The 14,882-nt window shown below is 35.2% G+C and overlaps 1 protein-coding gene across 5 annotated transcripts in view; it reads right to left on the reverse strand.

Annotated features, from left to right (window-relative positions):
* POT1 (protection of telomeres 1) overlaps positions 1-14,882 on the reverse strand; it is an 80,050-nt gene that overhangs the window by 32,964 nt on the left and 32,204 nt on the right. For 3 of the 5 annotated variants that reach the window (XM_042923587.1, XM_042923570.1, XM_042923579.1), the window contains exons 8-9: positions 6,631-6,761; positions 1,608-1,898 (exon numbers count right to left, since the gene is read on the reverse strand). In XM_042923587.1, the coding sequence (XP_042779521.1) occupies positions 1,608-1,898; positions 6,631-6,761 (422 nt within the window). The remainder of the gene's footprint in view (positions 1-1,607; positions 1,899-6,630; positions 6,762-14,882) is intronic. The other 2 variants (XM_042923595.1, XM_042923603.1) reach the window with 2 other exon arrangements.

The following is a 14,882-nucleotide window of genomic DNA, read 5'->3' on the forward strand; positions in this document are numbered from 1 at the left end:
TTTTTACTATGCATATAATACATTTTAGTATAGAAAACTGCATTAATCTCTAAATAGAATATTATAAATATCTATCTTAGTAACTATACATGTACAATGTCATTTTATTGTAACAGAGTATTCCATAATACGGAAACACTTCACACAATTAATTCCCCATTGTTAGTATGAGTTTTCTAATTTTTGTTACTGCAATATAAGAATATTCTCTTAAATTCATTTTTCCACATTTACGAAGTAAATTTAGAAAATTTACAAAAATAAATTTACAAAAATAAAATTGTTGAGTCAAAGAATATACACAGACTTCTGAGATTTAAATTGTCTTCAAGAAAGTCTTACATTCACTTCCGAATGCTGTGTTTTAAAATAACATCTACGTAAAAGCTGTTTTCACTTATCTGAAAAGGCTATCTATAAAAATGGAATGCAGGCATATGTTTTGTTGCTTTAGAATGAACGTACATTCTGCCATGTCAGCTAAAAGGTGGCAGATTTTATCCCAGAATTTAAGAATTTTCTACACAGCAGTGAAAAGATGGAGTATATTCTGCACAGCATATTATATGCCATTGGAAGTATTCAATGCCTATCAAATGTTCAACTGTTAAGGATGTCACTTTGGGCATCCAAAGTGTGATCAGTATGACTGGCTGACCTATGATTTCTTCTAACTTTGGATGATTTTACTTTGCTTTAACTTCAGATGTCATACTTGACTTACCTATCTTTTTTACAGCATGTAATTACTTTTCTCAAAGTATTTCACATGTATATATGTATGCTATTTTCAACTTTAAAAACTTCATATTTCATTCAATAGCTTTTATCTTCACCAACTCCTTAATAAGGGCAAGGTATAAATGATAATAATGCTAAACCCAATACTTGTCCAAGTGCCACGGTACAGTTTCTTGTCCTGTTGTTTCATAGAGTCAGAAGCTAAAGAAATAACCATAGGCACGGAGCTGAAGCAGTGTTTGTTTAAACGCATTCTGACTAGGGTGGATAGGTGAGGTTAATATTGGACAACTGTCTTTTTCAGAAGCTATTCATGAGTAAATTGGGGTAGGTGTAAAGAAAGATTAGATAGGTCTTACTTTACTTTTTAAAATCCTTCTGATTTAAAAACAAAACATAACAAGAACAAAAATAAACACTTCAAAACCATCTGTGATCTACCCATGAGGCAGGCAGTGAAATGACATGGGAAGAGAAGCCAACATCAATGAACCAAGAAAATAAATGAGAAGCAAGGCTACCTTGACAGGGAAGCAGAAATATGCATACATAAAATTGTAACTGAAATATAACAGCAGAAAACAACTCCATATTTTATTAATATTAAAATAAGAAATATATAAATAAACCATAACCTATATTTAAACTATTGACAATACTATTTTTCTCTGGATGCATAAAAAAAGAGAAGTTCAAGAGTAGAGCTGCATGAATATCTATGCTCATCAAAAATGGTAAGTTAGATTGAAAGTTCTTAATATAATACAATAGTGGGCATACTTATTCCTTCAGAATGCTGAGCTATAAGCTCTTTATAGATATGTAGGTGGTGCTAACTTATAATTTCAAGTATTTAAAATACCTACCTTTAGAAGAAATGATGCTCCATCCACTTCGGCTTTGCCCAAGAGCTGACAAGTCAGGTCAAAATACTGCAGGGGCTGAACATCACACAATTTTACTAATGTTGAAGAAGGTGAAATATGAGTAGATGCCCAAACACGTAAAGCTTCTACCATTCTGTGGTCCTCCGCGGTGAAGTTAAAATACTTGCTTGAAGTACGAGGTATGATAGGAGCTCCCAAAGTTCCCTCAAATGTCAAAGAGGCAAAGCCAGAGCTGGTGATACCTTGAGTCTCCTTTTTATACACTTGGATCTAAGAAAGTCGGGCAAAGTAGAAAACAGAATAGCTTACTGATGCAGAACCCGAAAAGTAAGATACTTGAGGGATTATAAAATCTTGCCAGCACAGTTAATAAAGAATATAAGCAATTAATATATTTCATTTAATTAGCATATGAAATTATAAAATCAACCAGGCTATATCAAGGTCCACTGTGTAACATTTATTTCTATTTTTTAAAGGTCTAGGTAGTCAACCCCTTGATCCTATCAAGCTTGCACTTTCACAATTGTTACTTTTCTTATTAAGGTATAATTTACAAAAGGAAAAAGGATAGTGACAATTACTTATGAATGTTACGAGGAAAACTAGAACACTTAAAATACAGGACTTCAAAGTGAACAAAACGCAAGAGGCTAAGGTTTCATCAGTCTGACTGAGAGGCAAGACAGTGACAAAGACTTTGGCTTTCAGGTTCTGAGGCTCTGCTATTACATGCATATGCATTTATGATGCTTACATCTTCTTCATAAAGCAATCGTTTTGTCTTTATGAAATGCCCCCCCCTTTTAATCTGTAATATTCTGTCTGATATTAATATAGTGATTTCATTTTCCTTATGCTTATTGTTTGCTTGGTATATCTTTTCTACAGTTTTGCAACTTGCCTGTGTCTTCATTTTGCATAGGGAGTGGTGTTTGTTCTTGCTTTTTTATTTGGTCTATTTTTTTTTTCGTTGCAAAAGGAATGTTTAGTCCATTTACATAAAATTACTGATACGGTTATATTTAAGTCTACTGTCTTGTTTTCCTTTTGTATCCCCCCCCCCCTTTTTGCTCTTTAAAAATTTTGTTCTTCTACTGTTCTTTTCCCATCTTATTTTGACCTTATTAGTGTTCTGTTTACTTCCTCTGAGTTATGAATGAATCTTTACCGCAAAGTCTATTTGGAATCAGTATTGTTCTACTACATAATGACTAGTTTCCAGGTCACATTTCCACTTGCCCATATCCTGTTTTACACTTTCTACTGAAAGTATTATTGAAAGTATTATCTGAAGATAATAACTTTTCAGTGGTATAATTCCTTTTAACTATCCTTTGTGCTATCATTCATATTTTTCTACTATTTTATAAACTCCATCTTCCAATGTTATTATTATTTTTTTAATAGCCATTTATCTTTTAGTGAAATTTTGGGAAGAAATACAAAACATTATCTTTCACCATTTTCTTTTTTTAGTTTTGGTCATTTCCTAACCATCAAAAGTTTCTGGCTGGTAGCATGCTTTTCTGTCCTGAATAACCATCCTTTAGCATTTACTTGTACTGAAGATACACTGGCTGGGGATTCTCACATTTTTGAAAAATATTTTCTTTGGATACAAAATTCCAGGTGAATACATTTTCTATCACCACTTTTATCATTGCTTTGTTCTTTGGGCACCATCATTTCAGATAAGAAATCAAAGATGGCTGGTATTGTTTCTTATGTGGAATGGGTTATTTCTCTGCCAGCTCATTTCAAGATTTTTAAAATCTTTTTCAATGATTTCACAGTGACTTGTTTAGATGTGCTTTTTCTCTGAGGTGCCAGCATGGAGTGCACCAAGTTTCTAACAGCTGTAAGTCAATGTTTTCCATCAAATTTGGAAAAATTCTAGTCCTTTCTATTTATTTCTATAAATATATTTTTTCCCATTCACACTGTTTTCTTGTGCATCTCAAATGACAGGTTTCACCATTTGATATTGTTCCACAATCTTTAAGTAAACATGATATATCTAATCTATTTAGCTTATCTAGTAAATTTTCATTAATAAAAATATTAATATATATACTCACTAAAAGATATTAGACTGTTTACGGCAGCATAATATCCTCGAACTGAAAACTAGTTAAACGTTCCACAAAATATATACATTCTGATGCATTCACACGACGGAATACCACTTACCGATGAAAGTGAACAAACTAAAATTATACGCAGTAACATGGTTGAATCACACGGGCATAAGCCAGACATTAAAAACAAAACAAAACCTGAAGTCTATTCTCTTTATATAAAGAGCAAACAGAGATGAAACTAATGTATGTTGTTTGAAGTTATGAGAGTATTTATTCCTGGATGGGGTATGAAGGAAGTTTCCGAGTGCTAGTTACAGACTATACTTATATTGTGAACTGAGAGATGTACAGTCTACTTCAGTTAAACAACAGCAAGAATAACAACTAAAAACATTAGGAGGGAAGAGTGCACTCTCGGAATACAAATACTATAGGAAACAACAGTATGTGAGAAATGATAACACTACGATGATAATATTTCTATTTCTCTTTTAACATAACAAAAATATTCTCTACTACTCTTCTATTCTCAGGAGAAGGGCCTTAAGAGATCAAGATAGCTAATTCTTACCAAAACTAAGAATAGAACACACCCAGAATATTGTGCTCACTTCATGAGCATCTCACTGACCATGAGGGACACAGAATAACTGAAGCATGAGAAGAAAAAAGACAATCAAGATAATGAAAGAGTTGCATGGAAATCTTCATGTAACAAGAGGAAAAGATGAAAGGACAAAACTACTTAAAACCTACGGACTGAAAATATTACAGTACTGAATTTTTTAAAAAATCAGATAGTATTTAATAGCTGTACTTTCTTGAAGAAGAAGACCAAAGCAGGAGGCATCACAATCCCAGACTTTAGCCTCTACTACAAAGCTGTCATCATCAAGACAGCATGGTATTGGCACAAAAACAGACACATAGACCAATGGAATAGAATAGAAACCCCAGAACTAGACCCACAAACGTATGGCCAACTCATCTTTGACAAAGCAGGAAAGAACATCCAATGGAAAAAAGACAGTCTCTTTAACAAATGGTGCTGGGAGAACTGGACAGCAACATGCAGAAGGTTGAAACTAGACCACTTTCTCACACCATTCACAAAAATAAACTCAAAATGGATAAAGGACCTGAATGTGAGACAGGAAACCATCAAAACCTTAGAGGAGAAAGCAGGAAAAGACCTCTCTGACCTCAGCCGTAGCAATCTCTTACTCGGCACATCCCCAAAGGCAAGGGAATTAAAAGCAAAAGTGAATTACTGGGACCTTATGAAGATAAAAAGCTTCTGCACAGCAAAGGAAACAACCAACAAAACTAAAAGGCAACCAACGGAATGGGAAAAGATATTTGCAAATGACACATCGGACAAAGGGCTAGTATCCAAAATCTATAAAGAGCTCATCAAACTCCACACCCGAAAAACAAATAACCCAGTGAAGAAATGGGCAGAAAACATGAATAGACACTTCTCTAAAGAAGACATCCGGATGGCCAACAGGCACATGAAAAGATGTTCAACGTCGCTCCTTATCAGGGAAATACAAATCAAAACCACACTCAGATACCACCTCACGCCAGTCAGAGTGGCCAAAATGAAGAAATCAGGAGACTATAGATGCTGGAGAGGATGTGGAGAAACAGGAACCCTCTTGCACTGTTGGTGGGAATGCAAATTGGTGCAGCCGCTCTGGAAAGCAGTGTGGAGGTTCCTCAGAAAATTAAAAATAGACCTACCCTATGACCCAGCAATAGCACTGCTAGGAATTTATCCAAGGGATACAGGAGTACTGATGCATAGGGGCACCTGTACCCCAATGTTTATAGCGGCACTCTCAACAATAGCCAAATTATGGAAAGAGCCTAAATGTCCATCAACTGATGAATGGATAAAGAAATTGTGGTTTATATACACAATGGAATACTACGTGGCAATGAGAAAAAATGAAATATGGCCTTTTGTAGCAACATGGATGGAACTGGAGAGTGTGATGCTAAGTGAAATAAGCCATACAGAGAAAGACAGATACCATATGGTTCCACTCTTAGGTGGATCCTGAGAAACATAACAGAAACCCATGGGGGAGGGGAAGGAAAAAAAAAAAAAAAAAAGAGGTTAGAGTGGGAGAGAGCCAAAGCATAAGAGACTGTTAAAAACTGAGAACAAACTGAGGGTTGATGGGGGGTGGGAGGGAGGGCAGGGTGGGAGGGAGGGGAGGGTGGGTGATGGGTATTGAGGAGGGCACCTTTTGGGATGAGCACTGGGTGTTGTATGGAAACCAATTTGACAGTAAATTTCATATATTAAAAAATAAAAATAAAATAAAAAAAAAAAAAAAAAAAAAAAATAGCTGTACTTTCATAATAAAGGTGGGTTTTTTTTACCTTTACTTGTTTAACTGCTTAGCATAATTTTGTAAGAACTGAAATATGCTCATGTTTTAATACATTTTTCATAAAGATCAACTTACTTTGATTTTATACTCACATCTCAATGCTTTCACTGTACTTGAATTAACACAATCTCCCAATCTTTGTGTAAGTTTTTAATAAAAAAGTAAAACAAAACAAAACCCCAGCAGCCTAGGGCTTTTTTTTTTTAAACCCAACTCTACCTGGAAAACCTTTAAACCATCAATCTATCTTTAGAAGTGAGAAGAGGAAATGCAACTAGTCTTAATCATGGCAACTAACACATTTCTGTGGAAGGAAGGCACAGTTTGTCCAAATGAGGAGATTTCTTAATATTCATTATTTGAAGTCTAGTATTATTTACATTTCTTCTTACCTCTTGAAATGGCTGATGCCATGTTCCACCACAGCAACCACATAATTAGTGCTAACTAGTACTAATGAAAAATACAGAGCCCTCTTCAAATACATATGAGTTTGGACAGTATGAATTTTACCTTCAGCCTGTGAAAGCGAACAATATCTCCATTTTTATAAATTATTGGTAGGGCTTCGTAACTTCCACTGAAGAGCAGGCAAGTTAACTTTACATTTGTCTGGTCCACAATTGTTACAACTGAGCAATAATCTGGAAAACATAAAAATATTTTACCTTTTGGTATTTCAAAGAATTTGACAAAATAAGAATATGGGTGAATTCAAAACACCAAACAAATTTTTATCCCTCCTTTTAATTAAGCCTTCTGAGAACAGGATCAAAACACAGGGACATTTTCTTGGCTCTCAAAATGCACTGCCAAATTATTTTGCAACAGTATTCCACAAAAATTTTAGAAAATTTAGTAAAACAAAAATAAAAATCCTAATTAATATAAATTATCTGGAGGGGCATGATTTTTATATTATTTCAAAGTTTAGAAATCATGAAACATTCAAATAACATAATTTATAAAATAATAAAAGTTAGGGTGAAAACAAAAGACTAGAAGGTATTTGAAGTAAATGTGATGGAAAATCAATATTCTGCACGAAAATCCTATGAAAACTGATTATAAAACCCAGAATTTCACAGTGACTATGTAATTCAAGTGAACAAACAACTCCTAGAAAATTATAGTAACAAAAACAAACTCAAAAGAAAAAAATGAGGATTTGCCAGTTCCTTACAGAAGATTACACGTTAGAACAAGAAACTGGCAAAAAAAAAAAAAACCAAAAAAAAAAACAACAACCCAAAGAAACCACTAATAATACTTGGGTTGCTATGAAAATGAAAACTTCAAATACTGGTGGTAGTAAAAACTGTAATAGATGCTACTCTGAGATATGCATGTTTCAGAAAGTTGCACACTGAGGAAATGTGTTGACTTTAGCCCTTCCCAGTACCCTAGTAATTACAGTACTGGGATAGAAAAGAATAAACCCAGACCGTGAAGGAAGAGAAGAGAGAAGGAATGACAGAGCAGGGGAGAAGGTAGCAACATGTTACAGGAAGATGGGAAAACAAATGGTTAGGGATAAAATAAACAGGGAGGCTGAAATCCAGAAGATAGTATAAAGTGGCTGGAATAAAGACAGAAGCCACCGGGATTAAGGGTGGGAGTGAAAAGTAGAGTCAAATCAAGGTTAATTAAAAGTTTACATACAGAACGGTTTCAGTAACCACTTGTCCTGACCTCTATTACCCAGGAAAATGATTTCAGGTAGGGAGGCACTGTATTTAAACCTAGTACTTCCAGGAACACAGGCTGCTTTCCAAGGACATTTTTCACTGATTAACCAGAGGGTGCTAAGTCTTCCAATCTGGGTGTTATCACCCAGAATAAGTCCTTCCATGTTATCACTTTAGGGGGCCTACAGCCTGATGGGCAGCCCTCTTTTCACCCACCCTAGAATGACACTGTCAACCAACATGCCCTATGCAAGTACTATTTGTCTCTATCAGATTTCCCATTCAAGGAGGAGATCAATTAGAAAAGCAATCTTGAAAAAGAACAATCTAAGACTGCATCACAATCTCAGATTTCAAGATAGACTACAAAGCTGTAGTAATCAAAATTGTATGGAAAAACAAAGTACTTATACACAAAGCAAACAAGATGAATGTTTATAACCTAAAACAAGCCATACCTACATTTTAAAATGTAAAGCCAGGAAACAATTATGGTAAAATAAATATCTGGCAAAAATAAAAAGGAAGGAAGGAAGGAAGGAAGGAAGGAAGGAAGGAAAGAAGGAAGGTAGGAAGGCAGACAGGAAGAAGGGAAGGACAGACTAATGGGCCAAGGGAGGCAGAGGGAGAGAAAGAAGGGAGGAGCAGAAAATAGAAATGGGAGGGGAAAGGGAGGAGAGGGCGAAGAGAGAGTTAAGGAAGGAGGGAGAAAAAGAAACCTGATTCTGTGAAGAGGGGGAAATAATTCAGAGAACATTAAAAAAAAAAGAAAACTTAAAATCAGGAGTGCTGGCTGGTTGTTAAGTGTCCCACTCTCAATTTTGGCTCAGATTATGGCCTCACAGTTCCTGAGATGCAGCCTGGCCTTGGGCTCTGGGCTCTGGGCCTCACAGCTCAGAGCCTGCTTGGGACTCTCTCTCCGCCCTCTCTCTCTCTCTCTGCCCCTCCACTGTTCATACTCTCTCTCTCTCTCTCAAAATAAACATTTTAAAAATAAATAAAATCAAAACCTTGATAAGCATCTTCAAAGAGCAAAAATTATTACATCTTCATTTCTTGATACACCAGCAGGATCCACTGGGCCCAAATTTATATTCAGAATTTCCTTTCTTAGTACCTCTACTCATGAGGAGTGTTGTTTCACGGTTTGTTTTTTTTTTCTTAGCAGTCTTACAAAAAAATCAAAGACCAATTTTACTTATTTTTAATAGAATATAATCATTCTTGTTTGCAATTATCATATGGCCTTATTGTACCCTTTTATAAATCTAAGATGTATTTATTAGGAGACCTTAGCTATATTTCTATATGTTGAAATATTTTGCTATTTCATTACTCTAGCAATTAGTTCATTATTCCTACCTATGCTATAAAATACTAAATTGATTTTTTAAATGGAAAAATGAGGGCCCTGCTTAGAAGACAGACACAAGAGTGAAATGAAGCATCCCCAATGCATTGCACTGCTCAAGTATTGTAACACCTTTCAAGGAGACAAAGTTCAGAGACACTATCTGGAGTTTCTTCTTCTTTATATAAATGCTGTTAAGAATTAAGAACTGAACAGTTAAGTGTCCGACCTCTTTTCAGGTCTGATCTCACTGTTTGTGAGTTTGAGCCCCACATGGGGCTCTGTGCTGACAGCTCAGAGCCTGGAGCCTATTTCAGACTCAGTGTCTCCCTCTCTCTCTGACCCTCCCCCACTTACTGAGAAATTTTTGCCAATAGTCACCGGGAAGGAAACTGACAGAGCCAGTCCCTTCACCATGATTAGATGAATCAAAAGCTAAACGCAAAGACAGGAGCACTTTAGATCTCACTGCTAACAATGAATGTACTTAGAATACAACACAAATGCTCCGAAGGTTTTAAATTTCATAAAATTCCATGACAGACAAAACACAGGGCAAAGAAATTACAAGTCCATCAAAATCCGATTCGGGTATGCACCATCAAACTTGACTTTTTTTTTTTTTTTTTTTTTTTTTTTTTTTTTTTTACATTTTTCTTGACAGCTTCTGCAAAATCACACATTGCAGATTCATATGTAATAGAATGAGCAATCTCACACATCATATTTGTATTGGAGAACTATTTACTACTTATATTCATAATGTGATTTTAAGTTGTAGTAATCCTACAACATTCTTCTTGCTTTAAATGCTTCAAAATGAGCCACATGTAAACTGGGGCTACAAAGCAAAAACAAAACTGCACATTTAGCGGGCATAAGTAATAATAGCTGAATTTAAACGTTAGCTAAGATGAACTGACATAGTACCAGCCTTGAAGCACATACACAATATTGAGGAATAAATGAAAAAACCAAAATATTAATTTAAAAAAGGCTTAATCTAAACCTCAAAATATTGGAACCTGTCTCATTGTTTTACTTTTCCTAAGAAAATGTCAGCTTTCTAAAAAATGACTTGGTGGGCTACAAAGGACTCCAGGGTCTAGCTTTTGCAGTGCCTTCCTGCAAATTAGAAAAAAGCCTCCCCTTTTCTCAAAAAGAAATACTACACAACCTGAAGAGCTTTCCAGAGGAATTTTACTGAGCCCAAGAGAGAAGCAGTCTTCACTGCACCTACACGTGCATCTGCATTCCAGTCTTTTCACATAAACCCGAAGAGGAACAGATATGCCACTTGCAATGTACACATTCCTTCTCCAGGCCTTTCCTCCCAGGCTCCCTAGGAATCAGGTTCAGAGTGAGGGTGGTGAGGGTGTCAGGTTTAGAGCTGGGGTGGGAATGGAGGCCGAGAGAGAAAACCTCAGGGGATGCCCAAAGAGCATCGCAACAGGTGTGTGTCTGCCAGGTGTGTCGGTGTATGCTCAGAGTTCGGAGTCCATAAATGAAATGGGGCCACGTGCTGATACAGATTTATGCAGAAGAGTGCTCCCCAGCTGCATCAGGACTTGAGTGGGGGGGCCTGAAATCTCCACACCTGCATGTTTTCATGTAAGTGGTTCCATGTGGATGAAAGTGGCATCTCCTTAAACGGAGCACACTGTGCACCACATATCTGAGCTATCATATGCTAAGTGCCTGTTCCTTACTCTTCTCTTTTTCAAGTTTGTTTATTTTGAGAGAGAGAGAGAGAGAGAGAGAGAGAGAGAGAGAGCAAACAGGGGAGAGACAGAGAGAGAGAGAGACAGAAAAAGAGAGAGACATGGAGAGAATCCCAAGCAGGCTCCGTGTTGCCAGTGCTGAGCCGGATGAGGGGCTCAATCTCAAAGAAGCTCACGAATGGTGAGATCAAAAGTCGGACACTTAACCGACTGAGCCACCCAGGTGTCCCCCTTACTCTTTCTCTTGGCTTATATATTTTCTTTTTAAAGTATCATCTGTGACTTTTAGCAAGTTTAAGCCAAACAGACCCACCATGTGTTCATATTTTATTTTTTCTTATTTTTTGAGAGAGAGCATACACACCCATGCACGTGCAGGGGAGGGGCAATGGGAGAGAGAGAGAAAATCTTAAACAGGCTCCACACCCAACACGGAGCCCAATGCGGGGCTCAATCCAGGACCTTGAGACAATGACCTGAGCTGAAATCCAGAGCTGGACACTTAACCAACCGAGCCACCCAAGCACACCCCTTTAATAAAATGTTATTAACAAAGAAAGAAAACAAAAATTCACATCCAAGAAAACAAAAGACATTAAAAAAAAAAATCTGTCCAATAATTTTCTCTCAATTGCAATAAAAACAACAATCTAAATGAAATATTAAATAGCTTTCAAAAGGTTCTTTCAAATAGCACTTGATTTATGACATGACTGGAAACCAAGCTACCCATTTTAACAAATACTAACGAGGCAAACTGCTAAATGTTTTATTTTCCTGCTTCAAAGTGTCTTACCAAATAATCCATCAAAAATGATTGTATATTTAAAGTACTTATTTTCCCCATGCCTCATTTTTGGCTCATTCTCAAATGAAGGAAAAATAACTTGTGAAATCACAACTTACAACTTCATATTTTAATAATAAAGCTACAAAGCCAAAAGATAATTGTTTTCTTGATAGCTAACACCAGCAGGAAAGATAGGAAGAGTAGAAAGAACTTTAATAAATCAGTATTCTTACCTTACCTACATAGTACATTTAGGTGCTAATATAAAAATAAATATAAATTCCTTAAAATGTTTTAAAATAATAAAATATATATTTAAACCTTTGAGAAAGTCTTGACTTTAATGCTTTAGCAAGACTTCATATGTAAACCGTTGACTAAGTATTTACTTTAACTTCACGTAACCTGATATAAATCTGGAGAAGATAACAAATGATAAACTAGGTCCTATATTCTGCAATGTTGAGTAACTCACCTAATTTCATCAATATGATTAAGTGTAAACTGCCTTGAAGTTTTATAATAAGAGGAAGCTGGTAGTTTAATCAAAGAAGCATACATGCATAAATTATACAATCCACAAAAAAAATTCCTCCATGAAAGTTATTTCATCTCCTTTTACCAATTACAGTACTATTTATAAACCAATCAGTATTTCAGTAAGTTTCTATTTCTATAAAAGTTTATTACTGAAAACCCAACTAAAAATTATAAAAGGCAAATCGCTAAATCAACACAATATTATATGCTACAATTTTACTTGTTTTACAAGTTTATCTGTTTTACTATACAAAATATAATAGCACTCCCTTAATTATGCTGGTGTGAAGTTACATTAATTTTCCCTCATGTTTTAATCATATTGGTAAAGATAAGGAAAGACAGGAAAGAAAGCATAAACATTATGTTAGAGATATACATGCTTGTATGAGTACACATACAGATTAAATACGAATTAGGTAGGTAGGTATGTAAGCTGATATTCTGTGAGTTCCTAAGTGTCATTCTGGAATTATATCTGGAGGAGTTTTACATTTTACCCCACATATTGAGAAACCACAGTAGATGGTATACCTAGGTGTAAGGATTTATACTAAGACTAGCAATGGCCTCTATCCTCACAGCATTTGTATTTAAAATAAGAAAGGCACAACAATAATAATTTTTAAAATAACTATCAAAGTGTATTAATATTCAGCAATAAAAATACATGCTACGACTGACTATACATTTTGATACATGCTACAGCATGAATGAACTTCAAAATCATTATGTTAAGTGAAAGAAGCCAGAAGCAAAGACCAGATGTTGTATGAGTCTATCTATATGAAGTGTCCAGAAAGGTAGTACACAGAAAGAAAGCATATTAGTATGAATATTGTAGAGGTAAGCAACATACTCCTGCAAGTCTTAAAAAATATTAAAATGATAAATGAAGAAACCAAAAACTAAGATCAACAAGAAGACTGTATTATTATATGAAAAATTAGAATGGAGATAAAGAATCTTACCAACCCAAACATCTCCAAAAAGTTCACGTGGAGATTGTAGCAAATACTCTGCCTAATGATTAAAAATTGGACAGCTGAACAGGCCTCCTCTTAATTAAGGAGAACCATCACAGAGTCACATATTGGGAGAAGAAAATTTACCTGGAGTTCTGTTAGGCGTTGCTCCTCAGACCTCTATATACAAGTACACATATTATATGTGACTCACACATCACATTATTTAATACATGATTTTGAAACAACATGAAACTTACCAGGAAAAAGTCAGACCATTACACACAACAAACAAAACAAAATTCCGGGTAATATATGCAATATCTGTTTTTAAAAATATTAAAGAATTTTAAGGGGCTGGGTGGCTCAGTTGGTTGAGCGTCCACGAATCTTGATTTTAGCTCAGGTCACCGTTCGGGGAATCAAGCCCCATGTTGGGCTCCATGTTCTCAGCGCAGAGCCTGCTTGGGACTGACTCACTGACTCTCTCTCTCTGCCCCTCTCCTGCTTGTGCACATGCTCTCTCTCTCTCTCTCAAAATAAACTTTAATAAAAAAAAAACTAAAGAATTTTAAGAAAATACAGACTAATATTTTTCGAATCTTACAATGAATAAGCCTTTCCAAACAAAATCATGACTCCAAAAGTATGTTAAACATTTGTGTTTTGAAAACTATCAGCACCAGAACTAAAAAGCTGGAAAAAGCATCTAACACTTAGGACAAAAAAGAGGTTAATACCACTAATATAAGAGAAGCTTCCAGAAATTGCTGACAAAAGACAACCAAACTGAAAACGAAAATATATTTTGATTATCTTAATCAATGTGGGTAAAGTGGAAGAAAAGTAGTACACTGAAAAAGATCTTAAAAATGCAGATAGAAATCAAAGCAATTTATAACTTGAAAGTAATATTTGTGACTTAAATATTACTAGAATCCACTTGACCTGATAAGTAATGTAGCAAAGCATTCCACTGATGGCCACTTAAAACATTTTATTTGTAATAATTCTGAATACATAATCTTTCAAAAACCTACCGCCAACTGTATTATAGTTTTATCATAAAAATAAAGTTGCTCATTACATACATAATAAAACAATCAGTTTTATCACATACAGAAAGTTAAATACAAAAAATACTTTTTAAATTTTGACCTAGAATATAAACAAAGTGTATAAAACAGAAGTATTATAAGTCTTTAATAATGATCCCTGAAAAAGACTGCTACAAGAGCATAAAATTATGCACCAACATACTGCAGATGTTCCATCACTTAAAATTATTATTTAACTTCTTCAGCAGTTAGATTTTGAAATTGAAAGTTCACATTTTCATTATAAAAGTCTGACAACTTTTATTGCTATTCCAACACCTGCAATGCTGGCCTCTTCTTCCTCATCTATCAAAATCCAATTTATCCTCAAAAGTTCAGCTTAAATGCCGTATCTCTTAGTAGCCTTTCCCCTGTTGGCATTAATCTCTCCATTCTTGCTCCCAAAGCATTTTGTTTGTTTCTCTAGTTACAGCATACAACTGTGCCTTAGCGAATTGATTCAATTCAGGTCTTCCTCATCTCCCTCAGGAAAAACTCTCTGAGACTCTCTCATTTTATCACTATGGACAACAACCAAGTCCAGTACAAGGCTACACAGGGCTGGCAAAGAAATTTTTTAATTGAATGAATAAAAGGATGTAACTTAAGTTTT

Source organism: Panthera leo, chromosome A2 (assembly GCF_018350215.1).
Source record: "Panthera leo isolate Ple1 chromosome A2, P.leo_Ple1_pat1.1, whole genome shotgun sequence".
Taxonomy (NCBI): Eukaryota; Metazoa; Chordata; class Mammalia; order Carnivora; family Felidae; genus Panthera; species Panthera leo.